Below are 22416 nucleotides of genomic sequence, written 5' to 3'. Positions count from 1 at the left end.
TCCCTGCCTGCCTTTCTCCCATGCTCCAAGACTGTGAGGATTCCTGGCCTTTTCTCTGCTTGCCAGTAAGTTGTTGGGTTTTTTTTTCCATTTGTTTGTTTCAGGGAACCCACCAAAATCATGGAGCCCCCTGCTTGGGGATGGTCCAAAACTACAGTTTAATTACCCTGATTAAGCCTAGGGAAGCCATTCATCCACACTTAATAACACATGGATGAATGGCTTCCCTGGACTTAACCAGGGTAATTAAGCCACAGTTACAGGCCATGTGGCAATCTGTAGGGAGGGGTGGGACTGCCGGGGGTGGCCCTGCTGCACACCAGCCTGCAAAAAGGGCAGCCAGCCCTGGAATTTGCCAGTGAAATCAGCTGGCTGCCTCAAGTTTGGTATACCCCCTAGTAATCAGGCATTTAAGTTTTATGTCTCACCCAAAAGACAGAACCTATAACCACCTAGTGCTCAGAATACCATATTAATGGAGTGGTTTGCTACTGGTAGGTGTTACAGGCTATTATTGAAGTGCCAATCCACATCAAAACTAGTTACTTTACAGGATCAGACAAGACCACAGTTGAAAGTAAAAAGGTGTAGGATCAAGCTTGAATTATACACTTGCTAGTGGGAGTGTTACAGACACAGTACTTAAAAGCCCCAAGACCTTGATGGCAATAATTGCTTCTGATGTATTCATGAGGTTTCTGCACTCTTATTGGCAACAGTGATATAAACAACTGGAAGTGTAGTATTGCTGCCAAGAAAAATTATATAGAAAGGTGCTGTGACTCTGCCTCTAATGTTTAGTGTTGCTCTCAGCTGAATATATATGAAATGATAGGTGGGTAGATAAAATGGGCACTGAGGAAAATAACATTTTTACAAAAAAACAGAAAGATTATAATTTTTTTAAACATACCTTGTCTCCAAGTCTGAGGTTTATGCCATCCAGTTCTAAGTGTGAAAATGTCTGAACTGTTGTTTCTTGTTTCAATTCCTCCTTAAGGCCTGTAGAAGAAAGCCTGGACCAAGCAACAATAAACCCCACTGAGCTGTTTGCAAGAGGAAAGTCAAAGTTGCACCTTAAATAAACACTGGCTTCCACAGTCTCTGCCACAACTTCAGGGGTAGCTGGAGGTAGTGGTGGAAGAGATGGGGAGGATGAATGAGGAAGTTTGCCTAGACAGATAAAAATGTAAGTTGATTATTTCATTTTGAGGCAACTCAAAAATGACTTATCTTGACTAACCTGCATTGAGGAAGTTTAAATATCAATTATAAAAAGAGAAGCATTATTCTTTCCACATATATACTATGTATACTTTATGGCTAGGTACAGACATTGAATAAGCCCAACATGGAATTGATTTTAGTTAGGCAGTTTTCTGTAAGTGGCGTAATTTACATTGGTAAGAAACAGAACACACATTTTCCCTCTGGTGGGGTGGGGTTCAGTTGGGTTCAGCCATTTTTAAACCAGTCTACGTTTAGAAGTTCTGTTCTGTTATGGGTACAGACTGGTTTTGTGTGCTAAACTTCTGTTCTGTTATGGCTATAGACAAGTTTCTGATCGCTTATAAAAGCGTAATGTCTGGACGTGGCCTTACATTTTACAAAGTGTGTGAATAACAAAAATATATAATTTTCTTTTAATTATAAAAATGAGAAAAGTTTTTTTTCAGACATCTGTGTTATCTTTGTCTATGGGGCTGGATAAAAAATAAAAGCAGATTTTCTATGTTTGTTTTATGAAAATCTGAATATCAATTTTTTTATTTATTTTTAGAAATGGGGGCAGGTAAAAGGGCAATGAAGTAAGACAGATGTCTGCTAGAGAGCCGAAAGTAATAGGCACAGTTTCCTAGCCTGTGAACAGAGATGCTAGTGGTTGAGGTGTGATGGAGAAGCAGGCAACACACATGATACTCATAGAAGTATCAACTGATTCTGCAAATCAGAGTGCCTTGTCATTCCATGCTATTAACGTAGATTTTATTTATTTAACATTTTTATCTACCATTTAAGGTGCACAGCATTTTATACCGTAAAGATATGATTTCAACTCTGAGAAGGCTATAACCCGCAACTATGACTTACTGGGTAATACCCCTGATACTAAGAACTTACTTTTTAAATCATGATAATGTTGATTTCTCTTGATATTTACTGAGTCTCAAGCTGTTTATGATCATTAGCAGCGTTATCTTAATGTCTTTTAGGCAGAAGGGCAAGTTAATTCATTTAACAAAAAAGGTAAATAAATTAATAAATAGATTAAAGCATTGGATTATGTCAGTAAAGAAAACATTGAAAGTCAGAACAAAATGCTTACTGTTACAGATGCCTTGATTTTCCATTTTACCAGGATCACACAGCTGTGGCTTTGTATCTGCAACAACTATAGAGATTTTTCTTTAGTAGTATATCCATATAGAGATAGATTAATTATACACCAAGTTTCCTAAAATACTGACCCATGTTCAGTAAATTAAAAGCCATATCCTGGTACCTGCAATCTGCCTCAGATACTATTATGAAAAGTCAGTACCAAAACTAAAGATGCACAGCTCAAGTAAATTGGTTGCATCCAAGAGAAAGACACAGACCACCTGTAGCGTACAACTCTTCTGCTTAGTATGGGTGTACATTGTTTGCCATTGAGCCATTGCTTGTGAGCTTTGCCTACTGAGCTAAAATGCTCTCTTAAATGAAAATCTTTCTCTGCAGCAAAACTTAAATACTGTGTGAATTAACTGGTCCCTAAGATTCAACCAAGTTCCACAGAGATCTGTTTTGAAAAGTAATTGCTCATATGATGGCCTAACTCAAAGCATTTATGTAATAGCCACTGCCTGCAAAGAACAGATTGCAGTAGTTGATACTTGTTTAAATACAAATATATTAATACATTTGGAACAATTTTAAAAAGAGGTGGGCCAGCTACAAGTTAAGAGAAAAAAAATGGGACCCAACTACATTGAAAAAAATCAAACTAGCAAGAGCAGATTGCCCAATGTTACAAAGTTTGTATTTTTCAACTCGTACAAGTTGTGACAGTTGGAAAACTTGCATTTTACAGCTATCAAGTGTTAAAGAGGAAACACAGTGTGTGCAGTAGACAAGACAGAAGGGAAAAGCACAAAAATTAAAAAGAATCTGCTCATATGAACATATGCTACAAACAAAGGAAATGAAGAAAGGGATCCTTGCCCCCCCCCAAAATTCTTCAGGTTCGGAGTGCCTGAAGCAGGTATCCCTTGATAACCACTGCAGCTAGTTTCCTACATCAGATCTGGGCAGTAAATTTGGGTCCACTGTTGTCACACCATCTTTCCTGCCTACATTAAGGTGCTATCTGCAGCAAAGACAACATGTAAAGTTGTATCTCATAGGTTCTCCACTGCTTTAGCTCCTCACACCATGTAAATACAGCTGCTCTGCTGTTTTTGCCTTGAAGGCATGCCACCAGTAGAGAGGCTTAAGTGGTTAATATGTACTGTAAAGTCAGGGGTTGTTTTTCTCTTGGCCTCAAGGAAATAATATCAGATCCATAGAGCCAAACTCTTTTATTCTTATTTATATTGGGACAAATTTGTTGCCTGATGAAGTCAATGGAAAGATTTGCATGTATTCTACTAGACACTGGATCCAGCCCATAATGATTTTAATGTGAATACCTACAAAGTAAGTGCTATGACAGGAGTAAAAGTATCAGAATCTGATCAACAAGAGATACTACAGAAACAGCATCAAACTTTTATTTATTACACTATTGCCCCACCTGCCTCAACACATGGTACACAGAATTATCATGTGGAAGGCTAAGAAAAATCTACCCTAAATTATGAGTGTCGCAGGGCACCTCGGTACCCCTGCTCCTAGAGAAACTGCCAGGGAGCGAGTGAGCAGGCCCTGGCCTGACATGACGAGCCCAGCTGAGGCTGGCTCAGGTAATGAGCGCAGCTGCGGGTTGCCGGAGCAACCAAGGGGAACCAGCTGCCTGTAGGGGGCAGGGCCTGGCCCTTATAAAGCCCAGGGCCAAAGCCAGGCTGGCAGTTCTCTGCCAGCAGTCGGAGAGGCAGGAGCTCCCTCGGCTGAGAGATGGGAAGGAGCCTGAGTAGCAAGTACAGTTCATGATAGCCCTGGAGGCTTGAGCTATGATGATGAGTTATGGCCATGCGGCTTGCATTTGTGTTACAGCCTAGGGGCTTGTGGTTTTGCGTTGTGTTATTACACCCGGAGGCTTGGGTGGGGCTGTAGGGGTTGGAGGAGGCCTCAATTACTCGCACGCCAGTGTATGAACACCTGGCGGCGAGGAGCACGGCCAGTAGGTCGCAGGCGCAACCCGTAGGTTGCAGACGGGGACCTAGACCCCGGATTGCGTGTGGGGGAACATAAACCCCGAAGGCGCAGCTTGCACGCCACTGCACGAGCAGCTGGCGGCGAGGAGCGCGGCCAGTGGGTCGCAGGCGCAACCCGTAGGTTGCGGACGGGGACTTAGACCCCGGATTGCATGTGGGGGAACGTAGCCCCCGGCCCCAGGAAAGGGGCGGTATTACTGAGTAGCCCAGTGTGGGCGCGACGAGCCCCCAGAGAGGGGGAACGCCATTGTGTTTTATTGAGTAGCCCAGTGTGGGCGTGGCGAGCCCCAGAGAGGGGGAACGCCCTTGTGTACTATTGAGTAGCCTAGTGTGGGCGCATGGGCATAGCGAGCCCGGCCGCAGGCTAGTGCGGCAATCCCCCTCAGACCAAGGCAGGGCACTGCGGTTGCCCCTGAGAAGACAGGGAGTAGCAGAGCAGGGAGCCAGAGTCAGGGAGGGTATCCGTGCGGTTGGCCCATAAGACCGGAGGCCCGCTGGAGAGTCCCGGAGCGGAACCACACCGGCAGGGGAGGCCCAGAGTGGGCCAGGCGAGAGTCCCAGCAAGAGGCTGGGCATGAGAGAGGAGGCCCGGGAAGCGGGTGTATAGACCGAACAATGTCCATTACATCTGCGAGGCTTGGGGCGTGGAATTAGGGGCTGGTAGGAGCCACGCATAGCCCATAAGGCTAGGGCGCTTGGGCAGCTCCACGACGGGTCCAGGAGCTGACAGGCCCGAGGAAACACAAGGCAGCCTCCCTATTACATATATTCCATCAAGACGTGGTGGGCGAGAATGGAGGGTGCCCTCGGGCTGGAGTAGCACGGTGAGAGGGCCTCAAGGAGATCACGGCCCTCCGCGAGGACCCCGCTGTGACAATGAGCTATACAATGGGAGCCTTGTTAATAGCTGCAGTGGGTACTCTTAAATCGCTGGTATGTTTTAAGTCCCTGTACCTATCTTCAGTCACTTGTACATACAGATCAAGCAAATTTGGCGATGTATAACTGTTGCAATTATCTTACTGTTTACAGGCACTGAGATGTGCATTTGATACAAATACTTAAAAAAATAACACAAAGCTCATTATTAATGATAAAACTAGTAAACCTGCATAAAAAAAGAAAAACTTAATATATGAAGTTGTGGTCCTTTTTGAAAACAGCATTAAACATTCAAGGTAAATTTACTTATGTTTTTGGGATGGGGTGTTTATTTCAGTTTATTATTTTCAGTTTAAGAAAGAAATTTGCTCTGAGTTTAATACAGTGATGAAAATATTTTTTACTAGTTAACAATAAAAATAAATTTATTATACGATAAACATGAAGCAATTGTTTGGGTAGGGTCAGTAAATAAGCTGCAAAGGCTAATGAAAAATTCTTATGCATGCAATAGTTTCTCTCCTATTTTATTAAAAAAGCTGTTAATTAAATTGCAATAATTATTTTGCCTCTCATATATATATCATTACAAATAAATACATTATGGTTTATTACAAAATTAGAATATTTCATCTCTTGATAATGACAGATTTACATACATTCTTTAACTAAAATGCTAGAAAACAACTTTTTGAAAATAATTGTTTATCCTTATCACTTTGATTCCAGTAGAACCATATTAGTACCAATATTTTTATAGAATCAGACCCAGGAAGGGACCTTAGTGGTCATGTAATGCAGTTCCCTGAACAGAAGCAGAATTTGCTATCCCTAAGCCATCTCAGTCAGAGGTTTGTTCAGCCTCTTCTTGAAATCCTCCAATGAAAGAAATTCACAACACCCCGACACAGATTGTTCTTCTGTCCTAATGCACTTACAGGTAAAAAGAGTTTTTCCTGAGAATTTATATAAATCTTCTTTGCTGAAGTTCAAATCCATTGCAATATGTTCTAAGTCTCTATGGAAGAAAAATATTTATCCATCTCCTTTACTGCAGTCTAACAAATATTTGAAGACTGCTATCCTGTTCATCCTTAGGGTACATACAGATATTTGGGGAGGCTAAGGGGGGGTTAGGTCATGTTAAAAATGGCCACCTGATCTACCTTAGTTTACCCAGGTGTGGACCTTAAACTCAGATCTATAGTTAGGTTGATCTAAGTGTAAACTGTAAAGAAATTCAGGAAGGTTAGATCGGTCTAAAGAAGGCCAACCCAATTTAAGTTAAGTGTACACCTGAGGTAATCTAACTTAGATCAGGTTGGGCAACACTGATTTAACTGAACAGTTCCTAGTACACTTGCTGGCCCCAGTCCTCAGCCTGCACTTTCCTTACCTGTCTCCCTAGCACTGGGTTATTTTTAGTTCCCCAGCCCCTCCTCCCACCCCCAGATAGATTGAAACCAGCCATTAAATAAGCAAAATGTTACAATTAAATAAAATTGCAAATACAAATTTGGCTTGGTCTCAATTTAAGTACTTGTGTAAGATATTTTTTTTTTTTTCTGATTTTGGGCCCTATACATTATCTAATGGAGCTCTGCATTGGTGTAGGGTTCTACACTTAATCTAATTACCGGATCAAGATCTAAGAACCTATTTTTGAAAACTTGGTACTTAGAATTTCTCATAAAACCAAGCAGATTTTTTTAGAAGGCATTTTAGAACTATACTTTTCCAATTCTTTTGCATCTCATCAAGACTAATTCCCATCCCATCCAGACTTAATAGTAAGAAATTTTAATAATGTCACGTATGTATAGTTTAATTCCTTGTTTGAGGCACTAAGTAATTGATCAAAACTTACTCTGACACAATTTTGCCTTGCTACAATATCTTGGTAAATTATTTTCCTACACTATTAGTATTACAAGTACAAGTGACCCCCCCCTCCCTGCCCCCAGTTGCCAATCAGCCACCGGAGGACTCCTTCCTTCTTGACCAGCCACCGGGGGTACACTGACCCAAAAAGCTTAAAAACCCTCTGATTATAGGAAAACTTTCAACTATATGTTTTTATTTTAAAATGTTTACATTTCACAAATTGCCAGATCAAGTGTTGAGTGAAAACACAAGAAAAATAATGATCAATTGGAAAAAATGATTAAAGTTATGATTTGGGTATGTAGGCAGACAAGGTTCTTTGGGTAAACATGATATCTTTTATTAGACCAATTAAACAGTTGGGGAAAATGTTCTTTGCAAGCTTTTGGGTAATAACACCCTTCTTTAGGCATAGGGAGAGTTTGTTGTTGCTGTGTGTGTGCTCTTACTCCACCCAGGAGAGCGCACACGGTGCCATGGGGTGCCACACAATATCGGCACTTTTAGATATGAAAACACTTGCACATGATTTATAAAATAAACTCAGAAGTTTCAAGTAGAAATTCAGTGTCAAAGACCACAACAGGTCGGAATGGTTTTCTCAGATCTTTGCAAGAGAAAAACTGGTCTATTCTACACTAATGAAACACATTTTATAAGATTATAAACACGTTTTCTCACCTTCTGCACAGTACCCCATGCACCCCTGGGTAGGCTGTAGTAAGTAGATGAAGAAATTGCCACAGTTCCTCACGTTTACAGGGATTCGGAAAAGACAGCAATCTTTTGTGGCACTGAAGAAAAACTGCCATGTTGCACAAGCTGTTAATTGTTTGATCTCACCAGGCTGAGGCATGGATTCTGACTCCCTCAGAGATAACCAAACAGGAGCTTGAGTTCCACAGTGGTTCATCTTTAGCACAAAACAAAAATTAGCAGAAATACTATGTTATAGAGTTTAATGAAAGATGCTTATGTTTTCAATTATTTTAGTGCACAAGCAGGTACTTACATGCATTTACTAGGCCAAGCACTCAGATTAAAAGATTCCTTCATATAAACTGTGTGTTGCAGAATGCTATCAGAGAAGGAATCTATTTAAAGCAGGGGTCAGCAACCTAGTCTGTCAGTCGGACTCAGCCTACAAAAGGATTTAATCCTGCCTGCAAAGTCAAGGTACTGGCAGGAGTTCAGTAGCAGCAGAGTTTGTCAACAATTGAGTGAACACAGGTTGCGAGCATGGCAAAGGCAAGTGGGTCAGTGGTGACAGAGGGACTCCATGGTAAGGGAGGTGGTAGAAGCTGCCCAATTTGAGACTGAACTCCATTTTTTTGGCCCATTGGTGCCAAAAGGTTATCAACACCTGATTTTAAAGAGTTAGTATATTATTCTTCCAGTCATTTTATCAGTAACTTGGAGAACATATCATGCTGCTGAAGATTGTAGAGTGCTATTAAAGCTAGGAGGTAAAAACAATCAAAACTCTGAACCTGAAGTTTTGAGATTTGCATGAAGTTTGGAAAAGTCTCAGTACAGTTATCCAATTCATATGTCACAGGGTGAAATAGCTCTGCTGAAAGATTTTAGGTACAGATTTAGCTATGTCTACCTTAACTTTGAGATCACAGAAACAAAAGTGCAGAAAGCATGTGACTGAGGGTCAAGCCTACTGGAATATAGAAAGAACAGCCTGAAAGAGAGCTGGCAGAGAAGCACTGTAGTAGGATCTGCTCCAGTAACTGGAGAAAGACTAGAGATGGGTTCCTGCTGAAAGGGATCTAATGTGGAGAGCTGAAATAGGTTGCTGAAGAAACTCTTTCATAGCCAAATGGACAAATATTTGGGATGGAGCAAGAGAACATACTTATAACCTAGTTATAGAAGGATTCCCTGGGAAGGAAACTGAGGCACAGACATCTAAATGCCAGCATAGGTAAGTGGCCTGATTATACATAACCAGTTATATTTTTCAGAATCTGTTTTTATGGATGTACTTGTCGCGGCTTCTTTGCTACAGTCAAGTTCCAATCTGCACTTAAAGCAAGAATTCAACCTCTGTTACGTAATGAAAATGCAATGCATCCTTCCAAAAGAGAATTTATTCTCTCAGAACAGAATATGTGGTATGAGAATTTATGAGTAATTGGTTAATTAGCTTGAATTTAAATTAATATAAAAATGTGACCTTTACGAATTTAGGCACTGGGTCAGTTTTGTCTTTGCTCTAACTCATTTTAACGGAATAATTCAGACCCTTCAAACACACTCCATGCAGTTAATACAGAGTAAAATATCATGCAAAGGTTATAACTAAAGAAATTTGGCCGTCATGGAGGATTACTGTATCTAATTGTTATGGTTGCATAAGCTACAAAAAGAGCAAGGATGACAACTCTGGTAACTCTTAAGTGAAGCATGGTGATATCAGAGATCTCTTAAAAGGCACAATGGGATCTGATTCACGATCCCAACAATAGCACCTCCTGCATGCCACAGGTGCATGGCAGAAGGCATGACTGGGATCAAGGATTTAACCCAATGCACCCTATTGCTGGTGCAGGGGGAGCTTAGGATCATGATTCCTGGATCCCCCTATACTAGCAAGTAGCAAGTCAAGTACACAGTGTGCACAAGGCTGGGGCTGCCTGTCCATTGATGGGCACTCCCAGCCTTCAGAGCACACCAAAGCCTTGAAATGCTCTGGTACCCTCTTGAGGCTGGGAGTGACCATCAGTGTTGACACTTGAGTGCCAAGGCTCCAATGTGTCTCCAATGCTGAGGCATTCCCCATCAGCAAACTGGCACTCACAAGGTTGGGAGTGCACTGGCCAGATATTCAATTTAAGGTGCAATGGGAACCAACCACAAAATTATTATTCATATTCTGTGCAACAATTTTATGGCTTATCCCTCATTTTATTGTGTCATTAACTGCATAAATATGTGACCACAATGCTACTTCAGATATGATTAATTGGTTAATCATGTCTTAAGGGTAACACCTGCCAAAGGCAGAGATAACAACCACTAGAGATATGCTCCAGTCAATATCCTGGTAACCTTTCTACCAGTCATGATGAAGCAGTGATACAAAGAAAAATGGACATGTATCAATAGGTGCCTAGGCTCATCAGTTCCTTTTGGGTTCTATAGATGCGTCCTTGAAAAGCACTCCTGGTAGGAACTGAAACAGCAGCATGCTGTGGGGTTGGGGAGCTGGGGGTGAAGAATGGCTTAACCAACAGATGCATCAGGAATCAGGAATACAAGCTGAGTTTTCCTTTCCCCTTTTTCAATATGATGCTAGTGTCTGCAGTATAGCTCTCTAAATCCTTAGAGGATTGCAAATTAAGGGTTCAGAGTAAACTTCATCACCTTTGCACTGCTCTGAAGATACAAAACAGCTGTAAACCCTATTTAACTAGCCAGTGTGCTTTAATTGTTCTATGTTCATTTATTGTACTGATGAAATGACTCTTAAAATATTGATATTGATACTCTTAAAATATTGTCTAGCCTCAGGCTAGACATCAGGAGGCGCTACTTCACTGTCAGGGTGGCTAGGACCTGGAACCAACTTCCAAGAGAAGTGGTGCTGGCTCCTACCCTGGGGGTCTTTAAGAGGAGGCTGGATGAATACCTTGCTGGGGTCGTTTGACCCCAGTGCTCTTTTCTGCCATGGCAGGGGGTCGGACTTGATGATCTGCTCAGGTCCCTTCTGATCCTACCAACTATGAAACTATGAAAAATATCATAAAATTCTGTAAAGTATTATAGAAATATAAGAGGACTGAAATATCTTTTCTTTTTCACAATAAAATTTTTCATTAAAAAACACAGAACTTTTAAAACAGAACTATATTAAGGCAGTGTTAAGGCTGAGAGCACATGTCACTTAAGGGTATAAACATTTCAGAAATGTACTAGTTCCAAAATCAAGCGCTGCAACCACAGGAAATTCAAGGATCACTCTTGAATCTGACATGATTTTTAGAGGTCAGATGCAAAATAATCTTAGCTCTAACTAATTTAAGGTAGAACTCCTTTAATTCAAGATATTTTAGAATTAATTTACCTCTTTTCTCTCTAAAGTGTATATTTTAAAATCATGCCTTTATGAGGGGAATCTTTGGCTAAAGACCTATATATCACTTTATAATATTTTTAGTAAAGTGCTATTCTTTTATTTATGTTTGAAACTATTTATTTGATTTATATGCTGCCTTTCCCAACACAGGCTCAGGACAGCTAACAGGAAGAGAACAAAATACCTTATAACAGTATTAAAATAGAATATAACATACCAAATTAGAAGCTTCTGCCAGAAGATGTCCAGGCTTAGGATATGACAGGCTTAAAGGGGAAAGAGTTCCTGAGTGCAAGAGCAAACTGCTGAGAATGGCCATGTGTTTTTGCTAAGCAAACTTGGCATAATGATAATACTCGTGGAAAGTTGCTTTTGGCTGATCTCAATGGGGCATAAGGGAGAAGGAAGTCCTTTAGGTTAGGGGTGCACCAATAAAGATTTTCTTGGCCAATACCGATAGCCAATTATTCACCAGGCATATCGCCCACTAACAATCCAATAAACAATTTACAGGAGTGAAGCAGGGCAGCATGGAGAGCAGCGCCCTGCAGGTAAGTCCGTGGAGGGGAAGGGACATGGAGGGGGCAGATCAAGGCACCCACAGTGATGGAAGGAGTGAGGCAGAGCAGTGAATGGGACCCTGGGGCCAGGGCGGAGAGTGGAACGGAGCTGTGGGTGGCTTGTCCAGGAGATTGGCATCCTGGCACTTAAAAATGGCGGAAGAGGCACTTAAACTAAAGCTCAAAGAATGAGATTTAGTTCAAGCACCATTGCCACCATTTTTAAGTGCTGGGACATTTTTAGGAGTGGAGCTGCGTGAAGCTAGGTTGGAGGTTTCCCTCTGTGGGCTCAGGGCTCTTTGCCTTGCTGCCTTTGCCCTGGGAGCTGTAAACTGTCCGCACTGAATCCCGTCTAATCTGGATTCAGTTTCATTTGGTTAACCTGCATGCAATTCCCACGTATGGCAAAGCACTGAACTAGTATAAACAAAACCTTCATAACAGTGATTATAAATACTGGTTGGTTAAATGCTACAAAATTAACCTAAATAACCTAACCCCGACGTTTAGCTTTTGAGATGATGTAATATTCATGACATAATATTCCTGTACTTGTGAGTCTCATATTTCAGCTGACTTTGTGCATAAATTTCTACCTGGAGCATATCACGTGCCTCAATTCTTCTGTTTAGTTAATATTCTTGGCTCCCTTTGGTGGGAACCAATCCTGTTATGAAAGCTTAAAGCAGAAGAATGTGTAATTTTTCACAGATAAAAGAATGTGCACCAATACCTCTACGCACTTGGTTGGCATCTCAGCTGGCTTATCAAATATTAGAAAGCGGTACCATCCTGATGTTAGTGAATGATCACATATTAAATCCTGTATAGCTGATTGTTGAAGCTGTGATGAATCAAAATCAACACTTCGGTAAGGGCTCTGAAGGATCTGATGTCCACCAGGATAACATTCAAGAACTGCATAAATAAGAATATATAAAATATAATCTGCCTATCAAAGATCTGAATGTATAGGTGTAAAATCCTCTTAACTGGAAGGTGCTACAGAATTGTGAATCATTTTCTTCTGCAGTTGGATTAAGACCCAGAACTCTGATTTCTTTAGTGCTATACTAAGTTACAATAAGAGACGGCAGGGTTTGCTTCTCTATAAGAACTTGTGCTAGCAAGGATAACTTGGGTTAACAAAAGCTTCTCCTCTCTCTATGTATCTTATTTAGTCTGTAAATGTGCTGATTTCAGACTAACATGGCTAGCTACCTCTTTCTGAGCAAGGCTATTGCCACAGTTAATGTTTTTCATGTTATACTAGCTCTTTTCATGCCTGTGTAAACAAACATAATTTGAAAACCATAAGAGGCTTTAGCTACAAAAGGGGAGGCATCCTTTGTAAAATACTGAATATGCATTTTTATTCCCAGCTTTAACCTTGTTGTTTTACTTTACAATTTGGAGCAATGCAAAATATTGCAGAAAAATCTTGTTTCAAATGGATTAAGGCAGGGTGGGCAAAATACAGCCCATGGGCCAGATACAGCCTGCCAATGGATTTTGTTTGGCCTGCAGCAAGCCCTTCAATCCCACCCAGCCCAGAAGCTGGGGGGAAGCCTAGGCTGTGGCGCATGGAGCCAGACTCATCACCCCTGGGTGTGTAGCAGGGCTGCAGTGGTGCAGCAGCCATACTCACTTCTTGGCAACCCTGGCAGCAGTAGAAGTTCTTTTCAGCTGCTGCTGCTGCCAGACCTGGCCCTTCTGCCTGGGCACCCCAGCCCATCTGCCCCAGGGTCACTGCTGGGGTCAGGACGGGCACGGGCAAGGTGCATGGCTGGGCAGATGGGATAAAGCTGTGGACGGGTGGGGAATGGGGTCCGGGAGTGGAGTTTGACAGAGGGGCTGTGACAGCGTGGGGCTGGAGCCTGGAGCAGAGCCACAGAGAGAGCATCTGCTCCCTGCATATCCCTGCAACGGGCTCCAGTACTGCAGGCAGAGGCATGTGGATAATGGATTGTGGCTGTGCCCCAAACCCTGGCCCCACACTGTCACCACCCTGCAATCTCAATCCCAGCCCTGACCCCACCCATCCATCCTGCTCCTATATGCCACTTCCCACCTGCCTGGCCGTGCCCCCTGCCTGTGCTGGTCCCAGCTGGTCTCCACACAGACCCCAGAATCATGGAGTGGTGACAGAATGGGGCCAGGAACAGGCCTGTCACAGGGGTGTGCAGGGAGTGGATCACGGCTCTATCCCAGGCCCCAGCCCCAAGCTGTCACAGCCCATTGATCTCAGCCCTAGCCCCATCCATGCTCCCACTCCTGGATGCTGCTTCCTGCCCACTTGCAGCTCTATCCCAGCTATCTGGCCAAGCATGGGACAGAGCCACTTAGGGAGTTTCAGTGATCTGCTGGGGGAGGGGTGTGCTGTCCCAATCCGTGACAGCTTGCCAAAACTCTCTACGTGGCCCTCTCAACCCAATAATTGCCCACTCCTGGACTAAGGACTCTCCAAAGGTCCCTTGTATATGAATTATTACTTCAGAAGGATAATAACTGAAAACAGAAATGATACATAAGATGCAGAATTCCCCAACTCCAAAGGGAGATGGAAGTCTTGTAAACATTGCATGTGCACACTGGCACATCTTATACCTTCAGGCAGTTAACACAATTGAATTCGGAAGCGATTAAACATTTAACTATACATAATAATGAGTGCTTACCTGTCTGCATCACGCGCTTATTTGTAGTAAGTGTAAATACAACTATGGATACACATTTAGGGACACATTTTTACATGTCAGTGATGAACCAGTCGCAACACTGTAGTTGCTAAATTCAATTAACTGTATATGAAGGAAGTTTTAAATGTGGTTCCAATTTCTTAATGAATGGCTGCTCTTTCTTAGGAATAAAGGCTAGCTCATGGAATTATCTTAGCTTTAAGAAAAAAAACCTTCCCCCAAGCTGTTTATTTAGAATGCTAAATTAATACTGGCTATGATCTCTCTGAGGATGGAATTTAGGAAAAATCTTTAGTAATAAGAGGATGGTGCTGTCAGCAGGCATAATTAATCATTGTCTTTTGCAAAAATCTAACATAGGCACCAGTTAGTGCTTGTTGTGAAAGTGTTTTCTGTTATATAGGCTTGGACATTTAATCTTGATTTCTACTTTTGAGGAATAACAGAACACACTCCACCATATCAAGAAGTAGAACTATAAAGCAAACAGACTATGGCTCCCATGATATTGGAATATTAATAGCATAAACTAAAGGTGCACCAATACATCAGTCCCATATCGGATCAGCACCGATATAAGGGAAATTGACAGTATCGGCAATCAGCTTATTTTGGCTGATGTGGCTGATAATGTTTCTGATAAATGCTGCGTGCATGCACACAGCTGCAGTGCAGCGCGCAGAAGGCCAGGAGCATAGCCCAGCAGCCTGGAGAGCAGCTGAGATCAGCTGGTAAGTCTATTGTAAGGGAAGAGGCTTGGGAGGCAGATCAAGGACCCACTGGTGAGAAAGAGAGTGGGGTGGGGCTGGGACAGGGGCAGGCACTGCATAGCCGGGGAGAAGCATGGGATGGAGCTGTGAGCAGCTCATCCAATGGGTGTGGGGGGGAGGGAGGGGCTCCCACTACTGCATGCACCCCAGGAGGACATGGGGGTGGGGCGTGTGCCTCTGGATCTGCACACAGAGCAAGGGCGGGCTGCTGCTGCGAGCTGGAGCCAGGGTGGTGCCAAGCTCTTGCAGGTGGGGGGGCTGAGCCGGGCTGCACTTGGGGTGGGCAGAGGTGGTGTTGGAAGAGGCACTATGGGGAGGGCTGCAGCCACACCAAAATTCATCATAGCCCCCCTCCCAGCAGCACATGCCCCCCATGCCCTCCTAGGGTGCATGTAGCAGAAGAAGCCATCTCCCACTGCATCCCTTGAATGAGCTGCTCACAGCTCTGTCCCACGCCCTGTCCCAGCTGTGCTGTGCAGTGCCTGCCCCTGCCCATGCCCTAGCTCCAGCCCCAGCACCACTTCCTCCCTCACCATAGGGCCTCAATCTGCCCCCCACCATGCCCTTACCCTCCCCCCTCACCCCTTCCCCCACAACAGACTTACCAGCTGGATGCTGCTCTCCAGCTGCCCAGCCACATATTGGCAATCGGATCGGTATTGGCCAATATGGCTCATTAAAAATTGACCATCGGAATCGACCCAAAAAATCTCTGTCAGTGCACCCCTAGCATAAACTTCAATTATTTCTTGATGTCTGAGAAAAGTAGCTCATACTGAATAAAAATGTTTATTGGATGAAATAATGTATCTATTTCATTCACTTCGGAACTAGTAATAACATTTGTTTTACCATAGTTGCCATAATTGTATTTGTGAAACAGTCTTCAAAATCAGGAAACCCCCTCTTCCTAAAGAAGAAAATTACTTAGTGGAGCAACATACCTCATCTTTTTTAAAGAGATTATAAGGATCTTTCAAAGTCTGGAGATTTAATCTGCTATGGCATTAGGCAACTAAAGCAGGTAACAATTGCTTTATCTTCTACTGCCTACATGCAGATGGAAATTAATGTGACTGACTATGCCACTGGTATGCTTTTTTGCATTGGCTGTAATAGCCTCTAGGGCTAGACTGTTCATGTCCATACAGGTTGAGTATTTATCTCTCATTGGAATTTGTAGAAAACCCTCACACAAATCAAAGGTCAGTCGTGTGTGTTATTGAAATGTTCTCTAAACAGGTTTCAGTGCAAGCTGTTCATGAACCATCTTCTATTTTTATAGGGTTTCATCCTTTTATTGAATGTGGCAGCATCTTTTAGGGGTTTAGGTTGTAGCCGTGTTGGTCTAAGGATGTAGGCAGACAAGGTTCCTTGGGTGAATTTGATCTCTTTTATTAGACCAACCTAAACCATTTAGGTTGGTCTAATAAAAGAGATCAAATTCACCCAAGGAACCTTGTCTGCAGCATCTTTTATAGATTCATAGATGTTAGGGTCGGAAGGGACCTCAATAGATCATCGAGTCCGACCCCCTGCATAAGCAGGAAAGAGTGCTGGGTCTAGATGACCCCAGCTAGATACTCATCTAACCTCCTCTTGAAGACCCCCAGGGTAGGGGAGAGCACCACCTCCCTTGGGAGCCCATTCCAGACCTTGGCCACTCGAACTGTGAAGAAGTTCTTCCTAATGTCCAATCTAAATCTGCTCTCTGCTAGCTTGTGGCCACTGTTTCTTGTAACCCCCGGGGGCGCCTTGGTGAATAAATACTCACCAATTCCCTTCTGTGCCCCCGTGATGAACTTATAGGCAGCCACAAGGTCGCCTCTCAACCTTCTCTTGAGGAGGCTGAAAAGGTCCAGGTTCTCTAGTCTCTCCTCATAGGGCCTGGTCTGCAGGCCCTTGACCATACGAGTGGCCCTTCTCTGGACCCTCTCCAGGTTATCCGCATCCTTCTTGAAGTGTGGCGCCCAGAATTGCACGCAGTACTCCAACTGCGGTCTGACCAGTGCCCGATAGAGGGGAAGTATCACCTCCTTGGACCTATTCGTCATGCATCTGCTGATGCACGATAAAGTGCCATTGGCTTTTTTGATGGCTTCGTCACACTGCCGGCTCATGTTCATCTTGGAGTCCACTAGGACTCCAAGATCCCTTTCCACCTCTGTGCCACCCAGCAGGTCATTCCCTAGGCTGTAGGTGTGCTAGACATTTTTCCTCCCTAGGTGCAGCACTTTGCAATTCTCCTTGTTGAACTGCATCCTGTTGTTTTCTGCCCACTTGTCCAACCTGTCCAGGTCTGCCTGCAGCTGTTCCCTGCCCTCCGGCGTGTCCACTTTTCCCCATAGCTTTGTGTCATCTGCAAACTTGGACAGAGTACACTTCACTCCCTCGTCCAAGTCACTGATGAAGACATTAAAGAGTATCGGTCCAAGGACTGAGCCCTGCGGGACCCCACTGCCCACACCCTTCCAGGTCGAAACCGACCCATCTACCACGACTCTCTGGGTGCGACCCTCCAGCCAATTCACCACCCACCGGACTGTGTAGTCATCCACGTCACAGCCTCTTAACTTGTTCACCAGTATGGGGTGGGATACCGTATCGAAGGCCTTCCTGAAGTCTAAGTATACGACATCCACCCCTCCTCCTGTGATCTCTCCTATAACCCATTAGTACCAGTTATGTTTTCAACAGCAATATTTTAGTCAAATTTACTTTATTCTTACTTCGTTTTAGCAAAGTATCATTTATTGTACATATAACATTAAGGATGAAGGTGCCACTTGTAACTTTTAGTATATTGTCAGAGCAATTAAAACCCATATTTTTCCATTAAATTATCTCATATTGTCTGCTCTTTAATTTTGTAGATTTTTAGTTTCCAGTATTTTGCCTATAACTTGTGAATGTGACCTGGCTGTTCATTCATTTTTTGAAACTGTGAGTAGAATGTTGTAACTTCTGTTTGCTTTTTTTTTTCCCCTGGCCCACTCTGAAAAATGGCTGCAGTGCTAAAAATAATCAATAGTATTAATTAAATCTTCTTGTTCTTGCAGTCTGGCTGGTTTCTTATAACAAATTCTTCTCCATGGAAATGAATACTTTTTGTTTTTAAATAGTGAATGCTAAGAAACTCTACATAGAATATTTATGCTCTAGAGTCTAGAATGTCACTCAACCTGAAGAGAGAGAGAGTTATTCTCATCTATGCAGCAAGCCAGAATGAAGTTTATGCATTAAAGGCTAGAGGCTGTTTTATATTTCCATCAAAACGATTTATTAATGGATTTTTTTTTTTTTAATAAAGCGTCTTATTTCTGAGGAGAAGCGAGATATTTTGTCAAAAACTTTTGGCTGAAATCTAAGAATTTTTAAGGTTTGGCTAGAAGTTCAGTTTTCCAATGAACCTTTGCAATTTCAGTAGAAATGTTTTTCAACACGATATAACAAAGCATTCAAGCTTTCAAAGTATGGCTTAAGTGGCACTACCATCATTCATAGTCTTGTGCTGCTCCTTTGCATAGCCAAATTTTTATCTGTAAGAGTTTCAAACTAAGGATGGGATTTTTCAAAGTTTAAACCTGCCTTTTAAGCACATAGTCTACTTGGAACCTGAGAACCCAGCTGGACAGACAATCACTTAAGTGCCTCAGGTACTTACCAATTTATATTCTCTAGCTAAAGACAGGATTTGTCAAACAACTATACATAATAAATGTTTATTATTACAAGTGAAATCCTGAGCTTGAATAAATTCTTGTTGCACTTACTGAACTCAAAGAAACATCAATATCCAAGACCAAATATTGATACTACTTTAAATAGTAGTTACTCCCGTGAATCAGCTTATATTGTAGCCAAAAGACAGGAAAACATTTGCAGGCCCTCATTTATATTAGGGGCCCTTAATACTTTCAAGTCAAGGTCCCTTTGTGCAGGTAGGATGATGTAAAAAGGGATTAGTGTATATGCAAATCACACCTATTTAAAAAATAAAGGGGCTTTTAACAGAAGAATGCATGTACATACTTTTGATTTGTCTTTCTGTATTTAGAAAAAATAACCACAAATAAATGGTTTTGGAAAAGCTGCATCAAGAAATTATGTGCTCTAACAGCTTTCATTCTTTAAACCAAAAATGTACTCTGTATCTTTAAACCCAGAATGTACCCTACATATTTTATGCTTGAGGATTGAGGTATATAAGCTAGAATGCTACAGCTCATTAGCCATGACAACACCGTTTTACAAGAGAGCAGAAATAATTCCTACATTCCTAAAATTAGCTTAATTCATCAATGTTAGGAGTGAACTACATAAAAAAACAAACAAACCCTACATAAATTTCACTAATTCAATGGATGTTAGAACTCTTGAGATTTACCATGTTAAAAACTCAAGTTTTTAAAGTTCCTAAAGACATAAGACACTTTAAGAAGTGTATAAATATATAATGTATATAATACAATGTAAAGGTGCAGCATATAACGCAATCTTGCATCATCTGTTTATGTGGATTCCTCCCCCCCACCCAAGAAATTAAAACAAAGAAAAAATTAACATTTAAGAACATTTTAGAACACAGTCAGAACAAGCTTTAACTTAGGGATTTATGCCTTGGTTTTAGTGAAGGTCTCAGGCCAGGGTCTGACAATTTACAGCGTGTGTGCTGCAGTTTATAAGGCAAGTTTAAGAGAATAAGAGGAGTTAAGAATTTAAAGCTTGATTTTGCTTTTAAATGATCAATGTCCTCGTTAGATGTTATTGGCGATAGCAATGTAATATTGAAAGGATATAGGCTGTAGCTGTGTTGGTCTAAGGACACAGGCAGACAAAGTTCTTTGGGCAAATCTGATATTTTTTATTAGACCAACTCAAATAGTTGGGAAAAAAAAAATTTGGCTTATTCATATAAAAAAAATAGTTGTGTTCCAATCCAGTGGGATTTATAGCTAAGGATCAGGCTTGAAATATAAATTTGTTGCGAACAAAGGGGAGATGCTGTTGATGCTTAGCAGGTTCTCACTGCTAAGGAACAAGTGGCTCATTTTGGAGATTTGGGGGGGGGGGGTGTTTTTATGTATCCCAGGCCAAATTAGCCAAAACTAATTCCAAATCCAAGAGTCCAAAACCATAAGTGGCCCTACTACTGGCAAACATCCCCCATCTGGGGCTTCAGATGTTCCCAAAACTTTTGGTGGGCATCCTACTTGCAGGCCCAAGTCCAGAGGCTTGGGGTTTGGATGCCCGGGACTTTTGCTTGCCCTCAGCCGTAAGGCCCCGGGGCAAGCCAGAGAGAAGTCTCCCATTTCATAAGGTGGGCTTAAAGCCAAGACCTTCCTACTCCAGCAGCTAAGTGGGAGGCTTACTATATACATTACCTTAGCAGGTACTATCCCCATGCCTGGAGAGCGGCATGCCGTGTGGCTATGAAGACCACCTCTGTGGTCATGGTGCTTCTCTTGCCAGGCAAGCATAGACTACGCTTGATCTGAGCCCTCATTTTAGAAATGGATCTGGCATTACTTTGACCCTGCTGAAGTTAAGGAGAAGACTTGGATCTAGTCCTCAGCAGACTGCGGCTGAGGGACCCGTGGGTATCCTCATCCTCATTCTCATCTGGAAGCCCACCTCACCTCACCCTTGGCTACCCAGCAATCCCCCTCCTACATCCCAGCAGTCTGCGATGATGAGGGGAGCTAAGAAGTAGGTCAGCACCATGGCAGAACAGCTGAAGGAGAAGCAGCATCGCCTACAGGTCCGGAGTTGATCCCAGCATGGAAGCAGAGACCTCTCCTTCCCTGCCAGAGGAGGCCCCCGATGCCTGCACGCTGGTGGAGGTGAAGGAGACCCCGCACAGCCCGCGCGAGTCCGGGCTCAGCCTGGGCATCGCTGCAGGCGGCCGGTCGGTGCTGCGGGGAGCCCGGGCAAGCTGAGCCCGTCCCCGCGCCCGTCCCCGCTTACCTGGCTGGCAGCGCGCGGCCCCGAGGCACAGCAGCGCCGCGCAGAGCGGCACGGGCCAGCCCGCCCCCGTTCCCGGCCGCATCGCTCCTTCGCCGGCTCTGCCGGGCCCGGGGTCTTCCGCCGCCCGCCCCGCCCCGCCCCGCCGCGCCGCGCCGCGCCGCGCCGCGCTCAGGGGCCGGGCCGCCGCCTCCCGCCAGCTCCTGAGGCTGGAGCGGATGCAGCGGAGCCGCAGGGCAGGGGCGCGGGGCGGCAGCTCCCGCTAGCGCTCGGCCCGCGGCAGCGCTCCAGGTGCCCGCAGGCGGCGCGGGCTGGGCAGCCCGGCCCGCCCTTCCACACGGGCAGCACATGGCTCCCCGCAGGGCTGTGGCCGTGCCCGCCGCGGCAGCCCCGGGCCTGGCAGCTCGCTGTTTCGCTGAAAGGCTAGGCAAGCGGAGGGAGTCCAGCGTGCTCGGCTCAGTGATTTGTACCCCCTGCGTTTCCACTGGACCTATATGTGTTCCCCCTGGTGTTTCATCCCAAAATAAAACAGCAGTGGGGTAACGAATGTGCCTTTGAACTGGAGAGCTGCATGTAGGCCCTTGCCAAGATGTAGGGGGTGCACATGCACCCCCTGAGATGGGCGGTGCGCCCCCCTGCAGAAAGGTGCCCTTGGCAGTGCCGGCGACGCCTGCAGGTGGTGGCTGCTTGCCGCCCTCTCCCCCCGCCAGGCCCCATGGACGGCGGGTGCCCCCGGCAGCTGGCGGCGCAGTGGCGGCGGAGCGCAGCTGCGGCAAGCGGGGGAGCTCCCGCAGATGCCGCCGGCGCTATCGGCCGTCGAGCGCCAGCCAGGGGTCGGCGACCACCCCCACGCAGCGTCGGCAGCGGCCAGCGGCTATCAGGGGCCGCCCGCAGATGCCACCGACACACACCGCACCGGGTGGCGAGCAGCGGCCGCCCGTGACAACACCTTTTTGTAGGGGTGCGCGTGCACCCTGTGCGCATCGCCCCTGCCGCGTGTCTGCGGGCAGTGCCCAGTCACCGCCGGTCGGCGCTCACCACCCGCGCCCCGCCGCTCCCAGCGCCGCGGCAGCCTACAGGAGCCTCCTGCTTGCCACTGCCATGCTCCTGCCGCCGACAGCGCCACCGCTGCCTGTGGGAGTCTGCCATGCACCCCCCGCCTCCGGGAGCACGCAGCGTTCATGATGTAGGCTCTCTCCTTATTTGTGCAACCTA

At 44.4% G+C, this 22416-nt stretch overlaps 1 protein-coding gene across 7 annotated transcripts in view; it reads right to left on the bottom strand.

Moving 5' to 3' along the window:
• VWDE (von Willebrand factor D and EGF domains) overlaps positions 1-21350 on the bottom strand; it is a 69109-nt gene extending 47759 nt beyond the window's left edge. For 3 of the 7 annotated variants that reach the window (XM_019497988.2, XM_019497992.2, XM_019497993.2), the window contains exons 1-5: positions 21205-21347; positions 12502-12686; positions 7803-8034; positions 2327-2392; positions 914-1173 (exon numbers count right to left, since the gene is read on the bottom strand). In XM_019497988.2, the coding sequence (XP_019353533.1) occupies positions 914-1173; positions 2327-2392; positions 7803-8034; positions 12502-12686; positions 21205-21286 (825 nt within the window). In that variant the 5' untranslated portion in view covers positions 21287-21347. Of the gene's footprint in view, positions 1-913; positions 1174-2326; positions 2393-7802; positions 8035-12501; positions 12687-21204 lie in introns of those variants that run through there. The other 4 variants (XM_019497990.2, XM_019497989.2, XM_019497987.2 and 1 more) reach the window with 3 other exon arrangements.
• Between the last annotated feature and the right edge of the window lie 1066 nt (positions 21351-22416).

Source organism: Alligator mississippiensis, chromosome 5 (genome assembly GCF_030867095.1).
Source record: "Alligator mississippiensis isolate rAllMis1 chromosome 5, rAllMis1, whole genome shotgun sequence".
NCBI classification, from domain to species: Eukaryota; Metazoa; Chordata; order Crocodylia; family Alligatoridae; genus Alligator; species Alligator mississippiensis.
This window is presented reverse-complemented; position numbering and strand designations above follow the sequence as displayed.